The following is a 19,225-nucleotide window of genomic DNA, read 5'->3' on the forward strand; positions in this document are numbered from 1 at the left end:
CCGGAAAGTAATAATCCTTGTATTAAATGAATCATTTAAAAAAAAACTGCGGTGGAAAAAATGTACTTCATAACAAAAAAACTTCATTTACTTCATAAGTTATAAAAGTGTGAAAAGTCCACATGTTTTGAGCTCTCAAAAACAAGTGCCCACTTGCTTGATTCGTCAAACGGGAATGAGGAAAGCGAAAAAAGTTTGAAAACAAAATTTCCAACGAAAAAAGCTCATCTTGATTGCTTGGAGCTTTTTTTCATTCATGTAAAAACCAATTTCCTATAAGACACAATTTGCTAACCATTTCTCCATAGCGTGAGAAATCGAATTCTGCCCTGATTTGCCGGTTTCCACGTATTTTCTATTTTAGTTTTTTCTTTTTAAATATAGTTTCAGTTTTTTCGGTTGGAAATTTACGTTTTCTGTTTTGAATTTATTTTGTTTTCTTCATTCATGTCGGATGAGTCTTAAGATCATGCGTCGATTTTTGAACCCTTAAAACATGTCGACTTTATAATTTATGAAGTTTTCATACTATTTAGCATAATTATTGCATTTTTTTGCCAAATATTAACTAGAAATAAATCTTGGTTCACATCAAATCCAGTTCAGTTCAAGAAAACCTTTTATTTTACATTCGAATTCTACACATTCAGTACAATCAGTAATAGCATTTAACTGCCAAATGCAAAACAAATCTGTCAAAACAGTCGACCAAAATTTGGGTTTACAACTACTAATGCTCAACTCCGTAGCCTTGTAAATTTGAACCCAATGCAGAAGATGAGGGAACTCCTGGATCAAGTATTGGGAGAAATTGGCCTTCATGGAGGACTTTTTTGATGGAACTAACCCGCATTCGCGATACATTGAGAGGAAGACCACGAAAACCACACACAGTTAGCCTGACGGCAAAGGAACTCTAACCCATGATCCGTCTACCTCTAAGGATATTTCACGTCAGCACTGTGGTTTGTGCAAGTCGGATGCGTATTCATATCGACCAGCCATCGCTGGGATTCGAACCCGGTTCACCTCATTGGAAAGCGAACGCTCTATCACCTTAGCAACCACGGCATTGCCCAAATTTAAGCTACCGGTTTTTATTTATTTTTTTTCCATTATGATGTTGATTTTTTACGAATGCAATTATTAATCGCCCGCCCCGAAGAGGTTGAATATAGTTTCAAATAAGTAAATTTCATATTTTTACTAATAAAAACTGTGAAACCAATGTGAAAAGAATTAAAATTCATAGGAAGCACCTTTTTCCCCTCTTAACGCGTAAAATTTCTGAAAAATAGACTAAAATTTACACTACAATAAAATTTTCACTTTCTCCTAATTAAATCATATTAACTATTCATCAGAATTGAGAAAATTAAATTTTCGTTTATTTGTAATTAAAAAATTACGTTGCCTTGTGTTCAAAATTCAAATTTGCGTTGCATAGTACGCATAATATTTTATTTGAAAAGGAAAAGAAAAAGTATGTCTTGTTTCGGTAACTGAAAATAGTTTGAGAAATATAACTTATGCTGCCATCTGCCGCAAATTCTACATACTAATTTGTATTATTGCTCACGCATTGTTACGCAATTTGTCAATAAATGTTAAAATTTTGAGATCTATAATAATAATACATATGCCAAATATTACTAATATTATAAAATATATAATGTTCAAAAAGCAGCTAAATACGGACTTTACGTAAAAAAAGATTTTACGTACTCAAACAAATCAAAAGTAACCATATAAATATAAAATTTGAAGCATAATGGAATTATAAATACTATAATAAGAACTTGATAGAATAAACTTAAAGGTTCTCTTTAGGATGCATCCCTTTATGAAAGGCACATTTCAAAATAGCGAATTATTGTCCTAGGATAAAAAATTACCCTTCGTAGTGCATCAATGCCTTAAAAAAATAATAATAATAATTATAATTTTGAAAAAAGTTTAAAATTGGAGAAAAATAGAAAAAAATGCGTTAAAAATAGCTTGACTAATCTAACAGTTAACAAAATTACTAAGAAAAACTGGAAAAGAATGAACTTTAAGCTGCCATCGTATAATATAATTGGTGAAAAATATAGTAATTTAAAATAGAGTGATGCCAGCTATGAAAAAAAATTATAGGAATAATAGAATTTGAAAAAACGTTAGAAACAAAACCCAAATAAGAAATGAAGTTTATAAAAATACAAATAAAAATAAGAAGAATTTGTTTATTTGTTTAAACAGTTTAAAAAATTATTTGAACTGTTAAAAAAAAATTATTAATTAAGACCATATAAAAATTAAAATATATATAAAAAATCAATAAAACCATTCAAATTAGTAATATCTATAGAACTTTACATACAAACACAAACTAGGAATAAACCATTTTACTGGCTTTCCTTCTTACATAGGGAAATTGAAGTCAGAGCCTTCATAAATGAATAGAAAACCCTTATAAACTTTACCCTTCATTCATACATTCTTTCATAACAGTAAAGTCTACATGCATTACTTGCATTCATCGGGGTGTCCGCTTATAGGTCAGAGCCCTATCCATATTTACTAAAAAAAAGCTATTTATTACATCGAACAATTAATATTAAAACTTAAAAATTATTTAATAAAGGCTACAAATTTATAGTTTAATCAATAAATTAATTAATCTAGTAAATTTATTTATAGTCTTATTAGAATAGTGAAACACTCAGAAATGTTTTCTTATGAAAAAAAAAACAATTAAGTACGCATTGTATTGTCACGCAATAACCCTGGAAAATTTTGATGGTTTCGACGGAGCCCTTACCTTTCGGGACCAGTTACGAAAGTACCGGTGTGTACCAGTAAAAATCACAGGTTCATGCGTATGCAGCGAATTTGCTAAAAAACATCAAGCCTTAGGTTGGTTGCGTGTTTTATGTCAGCATTTTTAAAACGTATCTATCGTCAAAGATAAAAATAGAAATGCAAAATTTCAAACTTAATTTTAATAATGATAAAAATAAAATAAAAAACATTTAAAAAAATAAAAAATAAAAAACACTGTCGTAACATTAATATCGCACAGTTTCCTAGACGTCTATAGGAATAGGTCTGGTAGAAACATATAGAAAGATGAAGGTAGGTTGATACTTTAATTACGTCACACTAGAGCTGCACAATGGGCTATTGGCGAGGATCTGGGAAACATCGCTGAGGATGATCTGAAGACATGCTACAGCAATTTTGATCCTCTGCATAGGGGATGGCTCCCCTGCTTTGGAAGTCCGATGACCTGCTAGCGAAGTCAAGCACTTTACGGTAGATAAGTTTCACGAGAACCGATACCGTGCGTCCTCGGTCCCTACGCAGGGTGATCAAAGTGGTCACCCACCCGTTTACTGACCGCATCTAGCGATGCTTGACTTTGGTCTTCTACTGGGACGATGTTATTAACGGTTTTTTCGGTGTTTTTTAACGATCAGTCTACTGCGGGACGAAGTAAAATGATTTTTTTTAAAAAAGCTTTTGTAACAATATAAATACATATTTCATTGAGTTAAATTCAGTTCTACTGAAGTTAGAATTTGAGTTCGGCTTTGAAGTTTACCGGTTCGACTCTAGCAGTTTTTCGGTACTCGAACCTAGATTGTGAGTTGTTTTCACTACTGAATCCACAGTACTCGGACCTAGTACATCGTTGATTTCATATAAATATGCTGTTTTTGCGTCTTAAGCCCCATAGTGGACAGATCGTAAGACACGGATCCCCAGTGAATCACTGAAGTCAGGCATCACTGGGTGCGGTTAGTGAGCGGGTGGGTGACCGCTTTGATCAGCTTGCGATACTATCAAGAGTGCACGGTATCAGTTCTCGTTAAACTGTTCTACCGTAAAATGCTCGACCTCTCGAGCAGGCGGGAGTTCATCACCTACGCGGAGGAGCCATTCACTCTGCTAAGGACCGAAATTGTGATGTCATGTCTTTGGTTCACGTCAGGGATGATTATCAGAACGTCACTAATAGCCCACAGAGCCGCGAAGGCTCAGGGGAAAGAGCATTCGCCTTCCAATGAGGTGAACTGGGTTCGAATCCCAGCGATGGCAAGTCAATATGAATTCCGCATCCGGCTTGCGCCGACCACAGTGATGACATGAAATATCCTCAGTGGTTGATGGATCATAGATTAGAGTCTCCTTGCCGTCAGACCAGCCGTGAGAGGTTTTCGTGGTTTTCTTCTTTATGTAACGCAAATGCGGGTTAGTTCTCTCAAAAAGTCCTCCACGAAGGCAAATTTCACCCAATACTTGACCCAGGAGTTCCCTTGTCTTACAAGCCTACGGAGTTGAGCATTAGTAGTTGTAATTTAGTATTAGTATTAGTAGTTTAGTAGTGAGCATTGTTTTTTAGAGTTGTGCCATCTGTTCAATTTGACAAGGGCTTATAATCTATTCTTTGTATTGACCACGCGCGCCTGCGTAAACATGTAAAATAAATTTATTTATTTATTGTAACTCATGCACTACGCATATTTGTTTACGAGTTACAAAATACGTTTCATCACTCAAAATACGTTTCATTAGTAAAGTTTAAAAACAAATAGAAGAGAAGGATTGACAAAAGAATTTTACTAAGATACATCCGCTGTAGCTTGCAGATAGAGGGTTTGAATCCCACTTTCATCCAGGATGTTCTATTTGTTCTTCAACTTTACAAGATCTTATAAGCCGTAATGAGCAGGCAAATTTGCATGTGTATGTGTAACAATAAATAAATATAAACATAAATTAATGGATATACCCAGAGTTACCAGAGTGCCGCTACCTCCACGCTTTTGTTTTGGGATGCTTGGATTGCCTGATACGTGACAGTTAAATTTCTGATCTAGTTCAGCCTTGTTCAGACCTTTGTATTGCATATACATATGCAGGCTTGTGTGCTTATTTCAAAATACTGCTTTTTGTATAATTACAAATGCGCATTTTTTTAAAAGGATGGTAGATGCTATTTTATAGCTTACATAGAAATGAAAAGAAGAAGTAATCAATTATGAACAAAGTTAACAGGCGTTTACTAAATAAAATAGTGGTTATTAAATTGAACATTCTTGTGTTATCTCAAACTGTACAAAAACTATTAAAATTACCGACTCTCTAGATAGAATTACCTTTAGAATAATAATTTTACCAAATAAACTAGAAACAGCATGAAATCATGCTTTGTTTGTAATTTTATCAAAAGTCTTTGCTAAAGCGCGAAGTTAAAAATTACCGTATTTTAGGTGTTCTCATAGAGCTTAAACCCACTGTAAATTTTACCAAGTTCTTGAAGTTTTGGCCGTAATTTTTTTGCCCAAGTGCTCTAGTTACCATCTGTAATAAATGTTATTCTATTCTTCGTTCATTTTTCTATCAATTTTTCCAATTAAGTTAGATAATCCTACACGAACACAAGTTGTAGAGTCCTAGTTCAGCACGCCATATGTGTAGAAAGGAATAGTTGGTCATACCCTAGTCGTGATTTTCCAATCCAGTGGCCTTAGACGAAGCACTCTCCTGTTTGGCTACTTTTTTTTCAAAAAAAAATAAAAGAAAACTTAATTCTTGACTTTTTTTAGTTCAAGAGAAAAGATTTCAAAAGCTGGTATTATAATTGGAACCAACTATTGTTAAAGGTCGGAGGATTTTAAATTAGCAAGCCAGTCCTTAAGGTTCCTTTTTTAAGGTCTAGCGTTCGTTTTTAAAGTCTAAGGTTGTTTTTTTTTAAAGTCTTTCGTGATTAAAATCGATTGTAATTTTACTTGAATGAGAAATCAGTCTTTTAGCTTCAAAATTAAAAAATTATTCTGTGTCAAAAGAAAAGACTATATTCTTATTTCGTAAGGTAATTTTTTGGAAGTATGTTAAAACCCAACTTTAACTTACCTGGTCGAACAAAATCGTAAATATAATGTCATTTTTCCTACGTTAATTCAAATTATCTCAAGAAAAGTATTGCTATCAAAAATACTTTGAGATTTCGGTGTTTTTCCTTTCACGTATTTTTTATTCTCAGTACCTTCTCCTGTACCAGAGAATATACATAAAATATGGAAGGGAAAGTTAATCCCGGTTTATATTTTGTAATTCAACATTATATACTTTTAGTGTTAAAAAAATTGTTTTTTTTAGAGGTAGTGCTGCCATCTATCGAGAAATTTTGTAAACTTAAATCAATTGATGAAACAGAAGAAATTACAGGGGTTTTTAGAAAAAGAGATTGTTATTAAAAACAGTTTAAGATATAAAGTAATTTTTAATAATTTTTTCTAAATATTTAAAAGTAGCACCACGTCTGCGCTTCATGCGTTATAATAGGTAAAAATTTTCCTGAATAATACATGTTGTAATTGAAATAGATATTAAAAACTCCTAATGTAATAAAATTTTTCTTGAGTCATGATCTTCGAACGAAAACAAGGATAAGTTCTAATATCAAAATTACCCCAAATATGAAAATTATAATCAGACCAATTAAATAGACATATACTTGTGGTAAGAATAAAAATTCTATTTATTTTATGGCAAGAATTATTTTAAAAACCAGATCTGGTATATTTCAGAAACATAATTACTAAAAAAACTATCTCTTTAATTATAAAAAATATTGGTTCAGTTAATCAGAGGAAATTTATTAAAAAACTTTTTCTCTCGGAGATCGGTTGTTAATTTTGAAAAATTGTTTACTTTTTTTGGCAACCAAAATAATAAAATATAATACTGACGGGGAAAAAATCATACTTGGCTAATTTTCTGTCGAATTGTTTACTTTTTTTTCTCTCTTTTAAATCATTCTATAATAGAGGGGAAAAATCATACTTGGCTAATTTTGTGTCGAATTGTTTACTTTTTTTTTCTCTCTTTTAAATTTTTCTATAATAGAGGGGAAATAACAAAAATAATGTTTACTCCCTCAGAAAACGAGTAAGATGTTGTTAACGATGTTGCTATCTGAGATAGAGGGGAAATAACATTTTTAAAAAATGTTTACTCCATCAGAAAATAAGTAAGATATTGTTAACAATGTTGCAATCTACAATAGAGAGGAAATAAAATTTTTAAAAAATGCTATCTATAACAGAAAACAAGTAAGATGTCGATACGAGTAAGATGTTGTTATAGTTAGGTAAGATTTATACTAAGCTTACACTTATTTGTAAATAAACATGAGCATCATCTTTGTCCTTAGTATGATTTCCCTAATTTTTTATCAAATAATCGTGCATCTTTTTTATCAAATTATGAGGAAATAAAAATTTGATTTTTCAGTTCTGGTTTCATATTGTCCCTTAAATAAGCAATAAAATTGAAGTTCGTTGTTACTAGAAATGTATATTTGATTGGTATATGAAAAATAAAACATAAATGATTTAATATTTGTTTTAACTTTTTACTAATCCAAAATCATTAGACCAAAATTGTTTACAATTTGTGCCATTGTCTTTGTTTGACTATACAATTCGTTGGTACATTTTTTTTCTTTATCATTGATTAGTTCATAAGCTTAATTTAGTTTTAGCACATATTTCCTCTCTTGTTGTAAATTTCAGTAGTGATAAAAACATGTGGTTTTACCTGATAAGAAAGCTTATAACAAATGATAAAGCCTTTCAGAAACCATATCTGATATAAACATAAAAATAATCAGTACTCGTGGCTGCAAGTTGGCAGTTTTAAAGAGATACAATTGAAACATGTGAGTAAGAAAAATTAATTTTTCAGCGTGTTATTAAATGTCATTATTCATAAAGAAATAATAATTTCTTCATATTAATTAGTTATAAAATTTTAAATGAGTACAATTCACAAACAAAAAGTCTATGTATTTTCTTACATATTAAAAAATTCTCTTAGCTTGAGTAATGAATAAGCTATTTGCTGATTTTGTCTATGGTTTATTTATTTATTTTAATTTTTCCTTAATCTGTTCCAAATTTTATAGCCCAACAAAGCAGGTATTAGTTTTATCATTCATTAAAACTTTATCCAATACTTTAATTATAGGGTTTTTTTAATGAGAATTCAATACGTAATTCTACCAGAAATTTATAAATCTCATTATTCATAAAGAAATAATAATTTCTTTATATTAATTAGTTTTAAAATTTTAAATGAGTACGATTCACAAACAAAAAATCCATGTATTTTCTTACATATTAAAAAATTCTCTTAGCTTGAGTAATGAATAAGCTATTTGCTGATTTTGTCTATGGTTTATTTATTTATTTTAATTTTTCCTTAATCTGTTCCAAATTTTATAGCCCAACAAAGCAGGTATTAGTTTTATCATTCATTAAAACTTTATCCAATACTTTAATTATAGGGTTTTTTTAATGAGAATTCAATACGTAATTCTACCAGAAATTTATAAATCTCATTATTCATAAAGAAATAATAATTTCTTTATATTAATTAGTTTTAAAATTTTAAATGTGTACAATTCACAAACAAACAATCCATGTATTTTCTCATATATTAAAAAATTCTCTTAGTTTGAGTAATGAATAAGCCTTTAGCTGATTTTGTCTATGGTTTATTTATTTATTCTAATTTTTGCTTAATCTGTTCCAAATTTTATAGTCCAACAAAGCAGGTATTAGTTTTATTATTCATTAAAACGTTATCCTATACTTTAATTATAGATTTTTTAATGAGAATTCAATACGTAATTCTACCAGAAATTTCTTTACATGTGGAATGCACAGTTTCTAAAAATTGTTTTGTCAAAAACTTTTCAAATTTTTATTTATTTATATAATTTATTTATTCATTTTATTTTATTAATTAATTAATTTATTTTTGTCTGGTGCAACTCTTAAAAAAATTTTCTTAATTAAGGAGAAATACATAAAAAATACGATTTTTCCTATTATATTTTTTCCTGAAAAAAATATTATAAAACGTTTTTGTTAATAAGCTTTGAAATAAAGCAATTTTTTAATTTTTTAAAAAACTACATATATTTCAAATTTTAAAAGTAACCAAAATAAAAAATTTCTTCGCATTTTTTAATTCTACTATTAACTAGAATGTGAAATCTGAGAGATACAAGAATACACTTAAATTAAGATAAGGAAAGTTGTAATTAAATGCAATGTTTACATTGATTAAAAACATAAACAACATAGATCTTGAATTAAAAACGCTACTGCGTTGTTGGTAAAAAAAAGTTTTTTTAATGGGTTTGCATAGTTAATAATTACAATGCATTTAAATTATTTTTTTTATTGATCATGTATCACACTTATAGAATGAAAAGAACTTAGGTAAAATTTTGACAAGGAATTTGCTCACATTTTGCTCGGAGTAACTCCACAAATATTTATTCTTAACTATGCTCTAAAAAGTACAATTATATGTATTATATTATACATGATAAAAAAATTTATAGTATATTTAAATTTTAAAAGTAACTACAATAAAAATTGTATTTACAGCTGTTAAAATAACGAACTCAGGATGAAAACTACGGCACTATTTTTTGTTCTGTTTAATGCAGTGTTTGTTGCAGTTCTCACGGACCAGTCGTTAGGTAAGTTCCATTTGGTATGCATCTTTTTAAACAAATAAAAAAAATGGCAAGCAAACTCATTTTTTAAAGATGTTTTGGAAGTTGTATCAAAAAAGTTTTCATTAAAACAAGGAAAAGCCTGTTTCCTTTTTTTTTTTTTTTTTGTTGTCAAGATTGAGTTGTGGTTACATTTGGTTTTCTTACAGTATATATTTTCAACTGGTTACTAAGAGCATCATAAAAGATGCAACTGAATAAAAAATTACTTAAAATTAGAAAATTTCTTAACAAAATAATTACAAATTTATAAAATAACTTAAACAATGAAACTAAAAAAAAAGAAATGGGCTTAGTTTCGATTTTTTTTTAAGAAAAAAAATCCGAACTAAGCCTATTTCTTTTTTTTCCATTATTTTTTTTAAAAAAATAATAAATTGAGAGACAGCTACATTTTGTTTTCTTATAGTATGTATTTTCAACTGGTTACTAAGAACATGATAGTGCATACAAAAGAATAAAAAAATACTTAAAACTTAAAAAGTTCATAACAAAATAATTAAAAATTTCTGAAATAACTTAAACAGTAAACTAAAAAAATTTCACCGAAGCCTATAAGTGTTACTAACATCTTTTAAGTAATATTTCAAAATGGGTTTATTTTGATACTTCATATTTCGATCTTAAGCAAAACAGAAATATTTGTGGCAAGTTTATTTTTCCTTTACAAAAAGCTTCTTCAAATATCGAATAAAATCTAAAATTTATTTTCTTTATTATGGTTCTTAATTGTTATTTTTTTAATTAATTGCTTTAATTTTTACCATAGACGAGGTTCCTGAACTTCAGTTTGTAGAACCTGATCCAGATCTTGAAAAATATTTGAGAGAAGCTATTGAGAACTTCAGAGAACAAATGAAAGTAGGAATAGAAGCTATTAAAATGCCAGTTTTGGATCCTTTGGAACTTAAAAACCTTGACATCAATGTTCTTGAAAACCTCGCAACTTTAGATTTAAAAATTAGAAAGGTTTGTAAATTTTATCTTAAAAAAGTCTTTAAAGAAATTCTTAATTTACAGAATCATTAAGAACTATTTTTACATCTTAAGGGGTCATCAAAGTTTCCTTGCAAAAAATTTTTTAAATAAAGGTATAATCATTCATTTTGCGAATGCTTTACATGCTCATTTAGCTTATAATCAATAATTTATCTTCAAAAAATAATTGAACTGTTTAAATTTATTAAAATTTTAAAAAAAATGGAAAAAATTCAAAGGGCTAACATATTTTCAATTTTTTTTTCTTCTTAGTGTTTACAATATTCATCTTAACAATTTTGTGCATCCATTTGTTGATGTATCAATAAGAATATTTTTTTATCGATTATTTTGTAAAAAAGTTGAAAAAAAGGTTAAAAATTCCTGTTAGGCATATATAGCATGCTGTAAAAATTTTAATACCTCATAAAACTTTTATTCCATGCACAATTTAAATAAGTGTTTTATATTTAAGATAAAAAAAGTTTACTTCAAAGCTTTATCTTAAATAGAAAAAATTCTTTGGGATTTATAATATTATACAAAACTATCATCATATTATCACAAAATTATCATCTATGATAAGAAGAACTTTAAAGTCTGTCTGTTGAGCATGTTTTTGTATTAGGGCAATCTAAAATCATTCATATTTATTTAAAAATGTAGATAGAGAGATGACTTTTTTTCAGTGCTTTTGAAATAGTTTGAAGTTTAATTATAAGCAATAAAAAATTCTTTCTATATTTTGGTCATTTTTTGGGTACTGTGACCCCTTAAACATTGTTTTTGCTGTCTTGTTATTCATTTATTACCATTTAAAAATCAAACAATACTTTGCAAAGATGTAAAAGCAGTTGTCGATATTACAATTACAAGTAACATAATTTTCGATATTACAATTACAAGTAACGTAATTTACTTAGGTTTTTTTTTTAGACAAAGACTTAACGATATTTCATGTGTTCTATATTTTTAATTGAAATTCCGTTGAAAGGTATTATAAACTGTTTAGAAAAATGATAAAAAGTAGCTAAACTAAAATAAATATGAATAATTTAAATACTATAAAATTACTTGAAAATATTTTTTGAAGAAAAAATTCCTAACAGTGATTTTCAAAATTAAAGTGAAAGCTAAAATGATAGAATTTCTACATGATCTAATTTTTTATAACATACTATTTAAAAAGTCTAAAACTCCACATTGAAATGTGCTAAAAAAGAATGATTATGCTACAGCTCACATCTAATTATGCCTCTTCACAAATAATTATGAAGTCTGTGGCTGATTGTTCTTATACGCTTCAAGTTTTTTTTAATTTAAAAGTCAAATGCGAAATGGATACAACATTTTTTCAAATGTTTAATATATTTAATAAGCTTTTAAAATAGCAATTTTCATCACTTTTGTATAAAAGATGTATTTAATCAACAACTCATTTACAAATCATGAGTAGATGTCTTTAATATTTTAAAAAGCTATTAGATGAAAGTTAGATTTTTTTTCACTTTTTCTTTATTGAAAATTTTGAGCAAAAGAACGCATATTTTAAATTCTCTTAAAGATATTTTGAATGAGATATTAGAATTAATATAAAACCATAACAAAATTTACAAAAATAAATAAAGAAAAGAAAAAGAACATCGAAAATTGGCCACTGTATTTGAATGTAAAATGCTATCAATAGCTGATTCTTAATTCCAGTGATTGAATTCCTAGATATAAATTCACCTCAATAAATTCCTGATACGTGGAATATTTTCAGCTTCTTCCTCTCATTTCATTACATAAGCAATTATATTCTCTTATATCCCTCTTTTATAGTCTAAAAAAATATTCTCAGCCTCCTCCATTGAAAAAAATATGTTTCTGAAACAAATTTTTTCAATAAGCATTAGTGCAAAACATCCATTTTAAAATTTTGTTCCTATAATTTTTGGAATTGAAATTACTTTGGATTATTTTTTACTTTTAACACAATTGCCAAATTAGCAATGATTTTACCATTTAACAACAACTTTTCAGTTGACGACAAGGCAGGCATATGATACGTAAAAGTGAAATTCGTAACTAGGTATATATTAGGATTTGATAATGCTAACCAATCCCGAAAGCCTTGCCACGCCTTTAAAGGTACTAGATTTTTTTTTAACGTCGACAGAAAAATATGTTTCATTTCTAAAAATGACGAAAATTTTGAAAAAAAGAGCATTTCTCTAATGTTGCATTCTTTATATATTTCTGTAGGAAAATATCCATGTGCTGTAAATGGATATTCAAATGTCACGAAACTCTCTCCGTTTGTGACGAAACCGTTTCTCTGCTCTCCGAGCAAACATTTCATCAAATTGACGGAATAAATATCGTTACTTCTTCGAGGAAAACGCATTTTGTCAGTAGTAAAAAAGTATTTCCTCATTTTTTCCGAAAAAAAAAGAACTCACAGTGAATCTATTGAACTTTTCTAATGATCACTTTATTGAGGGCTCCATATATCTTAGTCAATGTCACCTTAACATAAGCCATACACGCCGGCGGGCTTATTTCATTTTATTTTCGATCGTCTAGTCTTCATTTTAGTTAAAAAAATCCCCCACGATGCAATGTGATGAAGTTTCAAGTTGAGGAAATAGTTAAGTCCCAGATTTGAGAATTTCCGTTTTGTTATAAATCACGTGATTTTGCGATATTTTTTCTCGAAATTAACAAAATATAGCTAGCTCATAGATAGCTGAATAGGCAAAAGAGAGAATTTTATTTCCAAGAGTGTGTACTCAATCAGGTATTCCGTAATAACTATTCACAATAGTTTTCAATATTTCAATCCAGATTTTACCCAAAAATGTCGTTAATGTTGGAATTGCCTCAATCCTAAAATTACAATACTCAATCCTCAATCACCAGAAAATATGCATGTTTGTGCAATAAGCATTCTCATATTGTGAACACATTGCATGAAATCCTTACCATTTGCTCAAATGCCATTATTATTACAAATAAACAGTTGTGTTCAAAACATTTTGCAAGTTAAAAAATATTTTTTTTGGTTCCGGGTTTACATAATTATTGGAAAATTGTTTACTAATTGTTTACAAAATTGTCAATAAAAATTTATTGTAAATAAGCATATTTGATTTTAAATTATACTAATCATCTGAAAATAGTAATTTTTATGCAACTGATTAATTTTATTTGAAACTAAATAAATATGTAGTATAGAGTGATAAAAAAAAACATCCCTGAGGGTGATTCAAAGATCACAATCCAAAAGATCCTCTGCAGATGGGATCTCATTTGTGAGGTCACTTCCTCAATTTAGACATAGACCTGAAGGGGATGGAAATTTATTCCAGATTTCTATATCCATGGTTCTGATCAGTGACCGACCACAGGACTTACTATTCCTCCGATTTTACAAGCACGTATATTGCTTATACTGGTTGGGTCTTATCGGAGTCCAGAATCAAGCACCGGGCTCTTCGGATCGGAGTCCGATTCTCTAGCCACTGACATTATAAATGTTTTCAATTTTGAAAGTCCTTAGAGTTTTCAGTACAACTTCTATTTTGCAAACCAAATTTTTATCCTTTTCCCCCTTTATTTGAACTATAATCTTATTTTCCTTTATTTGTTCTGCTATGTACTGAAATATTTTCTGTTATGTAATTACAATTTACAAACCAACTTTGTATTCATATTTTTTATTCAAAGTATATTCTTATTTTCTTCTCTTTTTTTCTGTAATTACTGAAATTTGGCCTACTTTCTGTTTTTAGATAACAGTTCTTGGATTATCTAGTTTCAACTTCCGAGATATTTATCCTGATCTGGAAAACTTTTATTTGGAATTTAATTTTACAATGCCTAGCTTAACTTCACATGGAAAATATAACATGAATGGAAAACTGCTGAGAATATTTCCCGTACGAGGAAATGGTACTTTTGAAATTAATATAACTAATGTAGAAATAGGTGGACTTGGCCAACTGGAATTTATAAATGATACTTTGCAGATGACAAAACTGGAATTAAATTTAACGTGGAAAAATCTCGGGCTGTTTCTTGAAAATTTCTTAGGTGGTGGAAAATTTTCCGAAGTATTGCAAAAACTGATACCTGCTTTAGGAAAAACTATGTTTGATAATTTTAAACCAACTATTTTAGAATTAATGAACAGTTCTTTGATAAATCAAGTTAACAAACAACTTCAAAGGCCTGAAGTTAAAAAAATCATTGATGGTATTTTACCCAATAGACAGTGACCAGTTAAATGCTTTCTACAAAATGACAATGAGCTTAATATTTTTTGCATACTATAAAGAATAACGCTCTCTACAAATATACTTTTGTGATTGATGCACTTTTATACTTGATTCATATATTTTTGTCTCATATTGATGAACTTTATACTTCTTTTGTTATTTTAAAACATGTAGCGGTTATGTTAACTTATTTTTTTACTGTATAAATTAAATTATGTGTTTTTATATCAATTTTAAAATAATTGAATGCTGCTTTGTAAATAAAGTTAATTTAATAACTTTGAACCGACTATTTTAAGATTAACGAGCAGTTCCCTTGCAAAAGAAGTTAACAAACAACAATTTTGTAGATCTGATTATAAGAAAATTAATGAAAATATTTTATTGCAAAAATCTTTAAACTATAATTTTTAATACTTTATTAATAAGCTTTTTAAGTCTTATATTAAATTGCAAAGCTATATAATTCAATATTTTTATGTAGTGTGGGTGTAAATTATATAATTTTTGTAAATAAAGATTTGCTTCTACAAATATTTCAATAACATTTTGTATAGCAAAATTTACTTTTTTTTTAATTAAGTGTGCAAATATGAAATTATTTCTCTCTTGCACAAATGCATTAGAGATGTAACTAATCTTTAAAAAAATATTTACAAAAGAGGTCTCCATAGTATTATCACAAAATATTATTAAAATAAAGTAACGTTTTTCTAATCCATAAATGCTACTTATTTCTTCTAGACAATAAAAAGTGACTTTAGTTTGAGAATATTTTTCATTCTGGTGTTTTAATAAGAAATATAGAAAAATTATACTATAAACTTTAAATGTAAAATTTTTCGTACGCATAAAGTATCTATATATAATTATATTTTAAATACCTAAAAACATTAATATTTTAAAGAGAAAATGAATGCACTTTTTTAGATATCAATTTTTTCTTATCACATTTTTATAATCTTTTTCAGATAATAAAATAAGAGGAAAGTTCACAAGTTTAAAAAAAACTCAAAGTACCTTTTTTTCTCAAAATATGTAATTTAGGAACAAATTTAGTAGATTCATTTCAATATTTTACTCAATCGAAATATTTTACTCTTACACGCCTTGATTGAAATATATTCATCATCTCAGTAAAAGCATTTTATTGCTCTTTTGTCAAAAACTTAATTTCGCATTTTTCTCTTAAAATCTTAAATTTAAAAAAAAAAAGTTTATATTTCAATAACTAAAGCGAAATGGATAAAATTAATTATATAAATTACTTACTTGCATAGAATAAACTAGCATATAAGCTTACTTTCATTTAATAAGCAAGATAAAATATCGTATTAGGCAAGAGAAAATTCAAGCAATATTCGCTTTGCGAAACTGTATCAGCTTGATATAAATTGTAATTAAGGTATCCAATTAGGTAAAAATCGGCAATTTTGACGAAAATTTCAATTTCTTTTTACTGTCTATACATGAACTTTTGTTCATTAGCTTTTTAAATCTTAAATTTTTGTTTCCCGCTTTTTAGAATCGAAGTGTAATTGTTTTTTCGCTTGTTGATAAGCGAAACAGAATAGCAATTACATACTTTAATTGCATTGCCAGAAAAAACGTAAATTTCAGAAAATCTCTTTACGCTAACGCACATTACAAAAAAACATTAATGTATAATTCTTTGAAATTTTGTATGTAGATTTTATGTAATATTAGCTATTTTTTGAACTAAAATCTAAGATCTAGGTGTGAATTCATTATTTTTTACCATGCTTTAAGTAAGAATGTTCATAGATTTTATTTAAAAAATCAACGCAAAACAATATATAGCTCTATTGCATTATATATTTCAATTTTTTTTTAAAGATTTTAGTTCAAAACATAGGTAAGAACATTATTGCTCCATGATTTGTTTTTTTGATGTTCATAACAATTTGTATAGAGCTGGTTTTCGAGACCTAAAAAAATTTGTAGTTTCATGCTAAAATTTGCCCTCATTTTGAAAGAATATTTAAAAAAATTTTAAAATTTACTATAGATTTATGATGTTAGTACACCTGCGTACAAAGACTAAAATTAAAATTTTAATAAAGGCTATTTTCCGAACTAAAAAAATTTGTGCCGAACCCAGATGAATATCTTAAAAGAGATAATAATATAACTATCAACAAAATACTATCTGATTAAAAACTTCATTCCCTTCAAGAATATATAAAGAGGAATTAACATGTTCAAAGCACTCATAAATAGGAAACTATTTTCAAAACTTGCCAATTGAGAATGAATTCTCATTCTCGTCTGTTAACGACATTAAATAAGGTTAGATAACAACAATACCTCTCGGCCAATGCGGTTTTTCTCGTTCGGTTTCTTCTGTTTTCTTTCTTGGCTACTGCAATTTTTATAGTTTAACTTCTCACCTTTATTTTTTCCATTTTTCGTTGGCAACTTTACGTTTTATATTTTAAATTACTTTTGTTTCTTCTCATTCACATCTCGCAAGTCTTGCAAATGGGCAATGAGCATATATGTTTGAGCACTTGAAACATGTAGACTGTTACTTCTTATTTATATGTTTTTGATGGCATAGTATGGTATATTATTTACGTCACACTACAGCTGCACAATGGGCTATTGACAACTGTCTGGAAACCATCCTAGAGGATGATCCGAAGACATGCCATCACAAATTTTGATCCCTTGCAGAGGGGATGACTTCCCTGCTTTGGTAGCCAGACGACCTGCGCGCCAAATCGAGCACTTAACGGTAGAACAGTTTAACGAGGACCGATACCGCTCACCATTGGTTCCTACGCAGGCTTATCGAATTGGTCACCCACCCGCTTACTGACCACAGGCAGTGATGCTTGATTTCGGTGTTCGACTGGGAAGCGTGTGCTTACGATCTGTCTACTGCGGGACTATATATTTTTGACGCGAATGAAGTTTTTAATTAGGTAATATCTTACAGCTTAAGTTTCTTGGGATTATTTATTTAATATCAATAAAATGCTTTATGAAAATCTTCAAAATTTCAAAATCAAAAATGTAAATTAATTTTAAATTTCATTTGAAATTAATTTACATTTTTGATTTTGATTTACATTTTGAATTTTACATTTAATTTGCATTTTGAATTTTACATTTCTTGCTTTTCATTTTAAATTTCATTTGAAAAACAAGAAGTTTCTTTTATTTTTATTTCAGCCCAAAGTCAGCCACCTATCAAATTTTAACATAACTAACTTGAAAGCAAACTTGGAAGAATTTTACCTCGAAATGAATCTTACTTTACCTGCAATTTATATAGATGGCGAATATAGCGCAAATGGAAAGCTAGCAAAGATTTTTCCAGTTTATGGTAAAGGACAATTTGACATCAATGCCACAGATATACGCATGTTTGGAATCGGAAAACTCGGATTTACGACAGACACTATGGAAATGGCACTCATAAAACTTGACTTCGATTGGAAAGATATCTCAATTTATATGGAAAACTTTCTGGGTGGAGGAAATTTTGCTGAAGTACTTCAAAAAGTTTTACCTAAAATCGGGAGGGATATTTTTCATCTCTACAAACCTCTTATGATGGAAAAAGTTGAAAAATATTTAACTGAAAAAGTAAATAGCAAATTAGATGATCAAGACGTGAAGGATATTATAAGAAATATAATCCCAAAGCAATAAAGTTTTTATCAAATGAACTTTTGTATTTGTTAATCACTTGAAACACTGAAACTTAGTTTATTTTGTTAAGAACTAAAAAACCGGTTAATTTAGTTTAAACATATATTACCGTTCTCATAAAAACAGTAATTTTCTTTTCCTCGGTTTACTTTATGCTTATATAATGGGAAGCAGTATCTTTTAGAATGTTTTTCTTTTTAAAAAAAAATAATGAAATAAGGTTATTGCTATTCAATATTTATTTATTTCAATGTGGCTAAAATGTACATTTGAGCCATTTCATCATTTATTTCCACGGTTGAATAAATTTATTGATAAGTGTTTACAGATTTATAGTTTTCATTTTCGAATATTGAAGTCAGAAATTAGAAATTCAATTTTAATTTCAACTTCTGTTAAAAAATATTGCCAAAACACTACTTTAAAGTCTGTCCCGAGTGTGTAGCATCATTCCATCACAATAATATATTTTAACGATCCTAAATCACCACAGAATGAAATATATTAATGAAAACTAGTTTTTTAGTAAGAACCAAAAATCGCAGGTGATTATTAATAAGAACCAAAATAACTGGAATAATGTAAGGCCCATAATCCAGTATTCCCAACAAAAGCGTTAGAAATACCGAACAAAGAACAACGCAAGGTTAAATGCCACTATTAGGTGTACACATGCCCGGTATTTTCATTACTTATATTTTGAGTACATGAAGAACTTGAA

At 28.4% G+C, this 19,225-nt stretch overlaps 1 protein-coding gene across 2 annotated transcripts; it reads left to right on the top strand.

The window, feature by feature from the left end:
• Positions 1-7,615: 7,615 nt before the first annotated feature.
• LOC107437106 (uncharacterized) lies at positions 7,616-18,521 on the top strand. Of its 2 annotated transcripts, none has more exons than XM_043041494.2 (4): positions 7,616-7,711; positions 9,453-9,547; positions 10,353-10,552; positions 18,022-18,521. In XM_043041494.2, exons 2-4 carry the CDS (start codon positions 9,475-9,477, stop codon positions 18,502-18,504), a joined length of 756 nt encoding a protein of 251 aa, XP_042897428.1. In that variant the 5' UTR covers positions 7,616-7,711; positions 9,453-9,474; the 3' UTR covers positions 18,505-18,521. The 2 variants fall into 2 exon arrangements, with proteins under 2 accessions (XP_042897428.1, XP_042897426.1); XM_043041492.2 differs by lacking the exon at positions 18,022-18,521 and adding an exon at positions 14,338-15,357.
• The last annotated feature ends 704 nt before the right edge of the window (positions 18,522-19,225 follow it).

This window comes from Parasteatoda tepidariorum, chromosome X1 (assembly GCF_043381705.1).
Source record: "Parasteatoda tepidariorum isolate YZ-2023 chromosome X1, CAS_Ptep_4.0, whole genome shotgun sequence".
NCBI classification, from domain to species: Eukaryota; Metazoa; Arthropoda; class Arachnida; order Araneae; family Theridiidae; genus Parasteatoda; species Parasteatoda tepidariorum.

What these genes read in the sequence shown, in the direction of transcription:
- LOC107437106 (XM_043041492.2), top strand. Translation starts at nt 9,475, where the DNA reads ATGAAAACTACGGCACTATTTTTTGTTCTGTTTAATGCAGTGTTTGTT. An exon ending in TCTCACGGACCAGTCGTTAG is followed by an intron (nt 9,548 to 10,352) that starts GTAAGTTCCATT and finishes TTTTTACCATAG; the next exon opens with ACGAGGTTCCTGAACTTCAG. An exon ending in TAGATTTAAAAATTAGAAAG is followed by an intron (nt 10,553 to 14,337) that starts GTTTGTAAATTT and finishes TTCTGTTTTTAG; the next exon opens with ATAACAGTTCTTGGATTATC.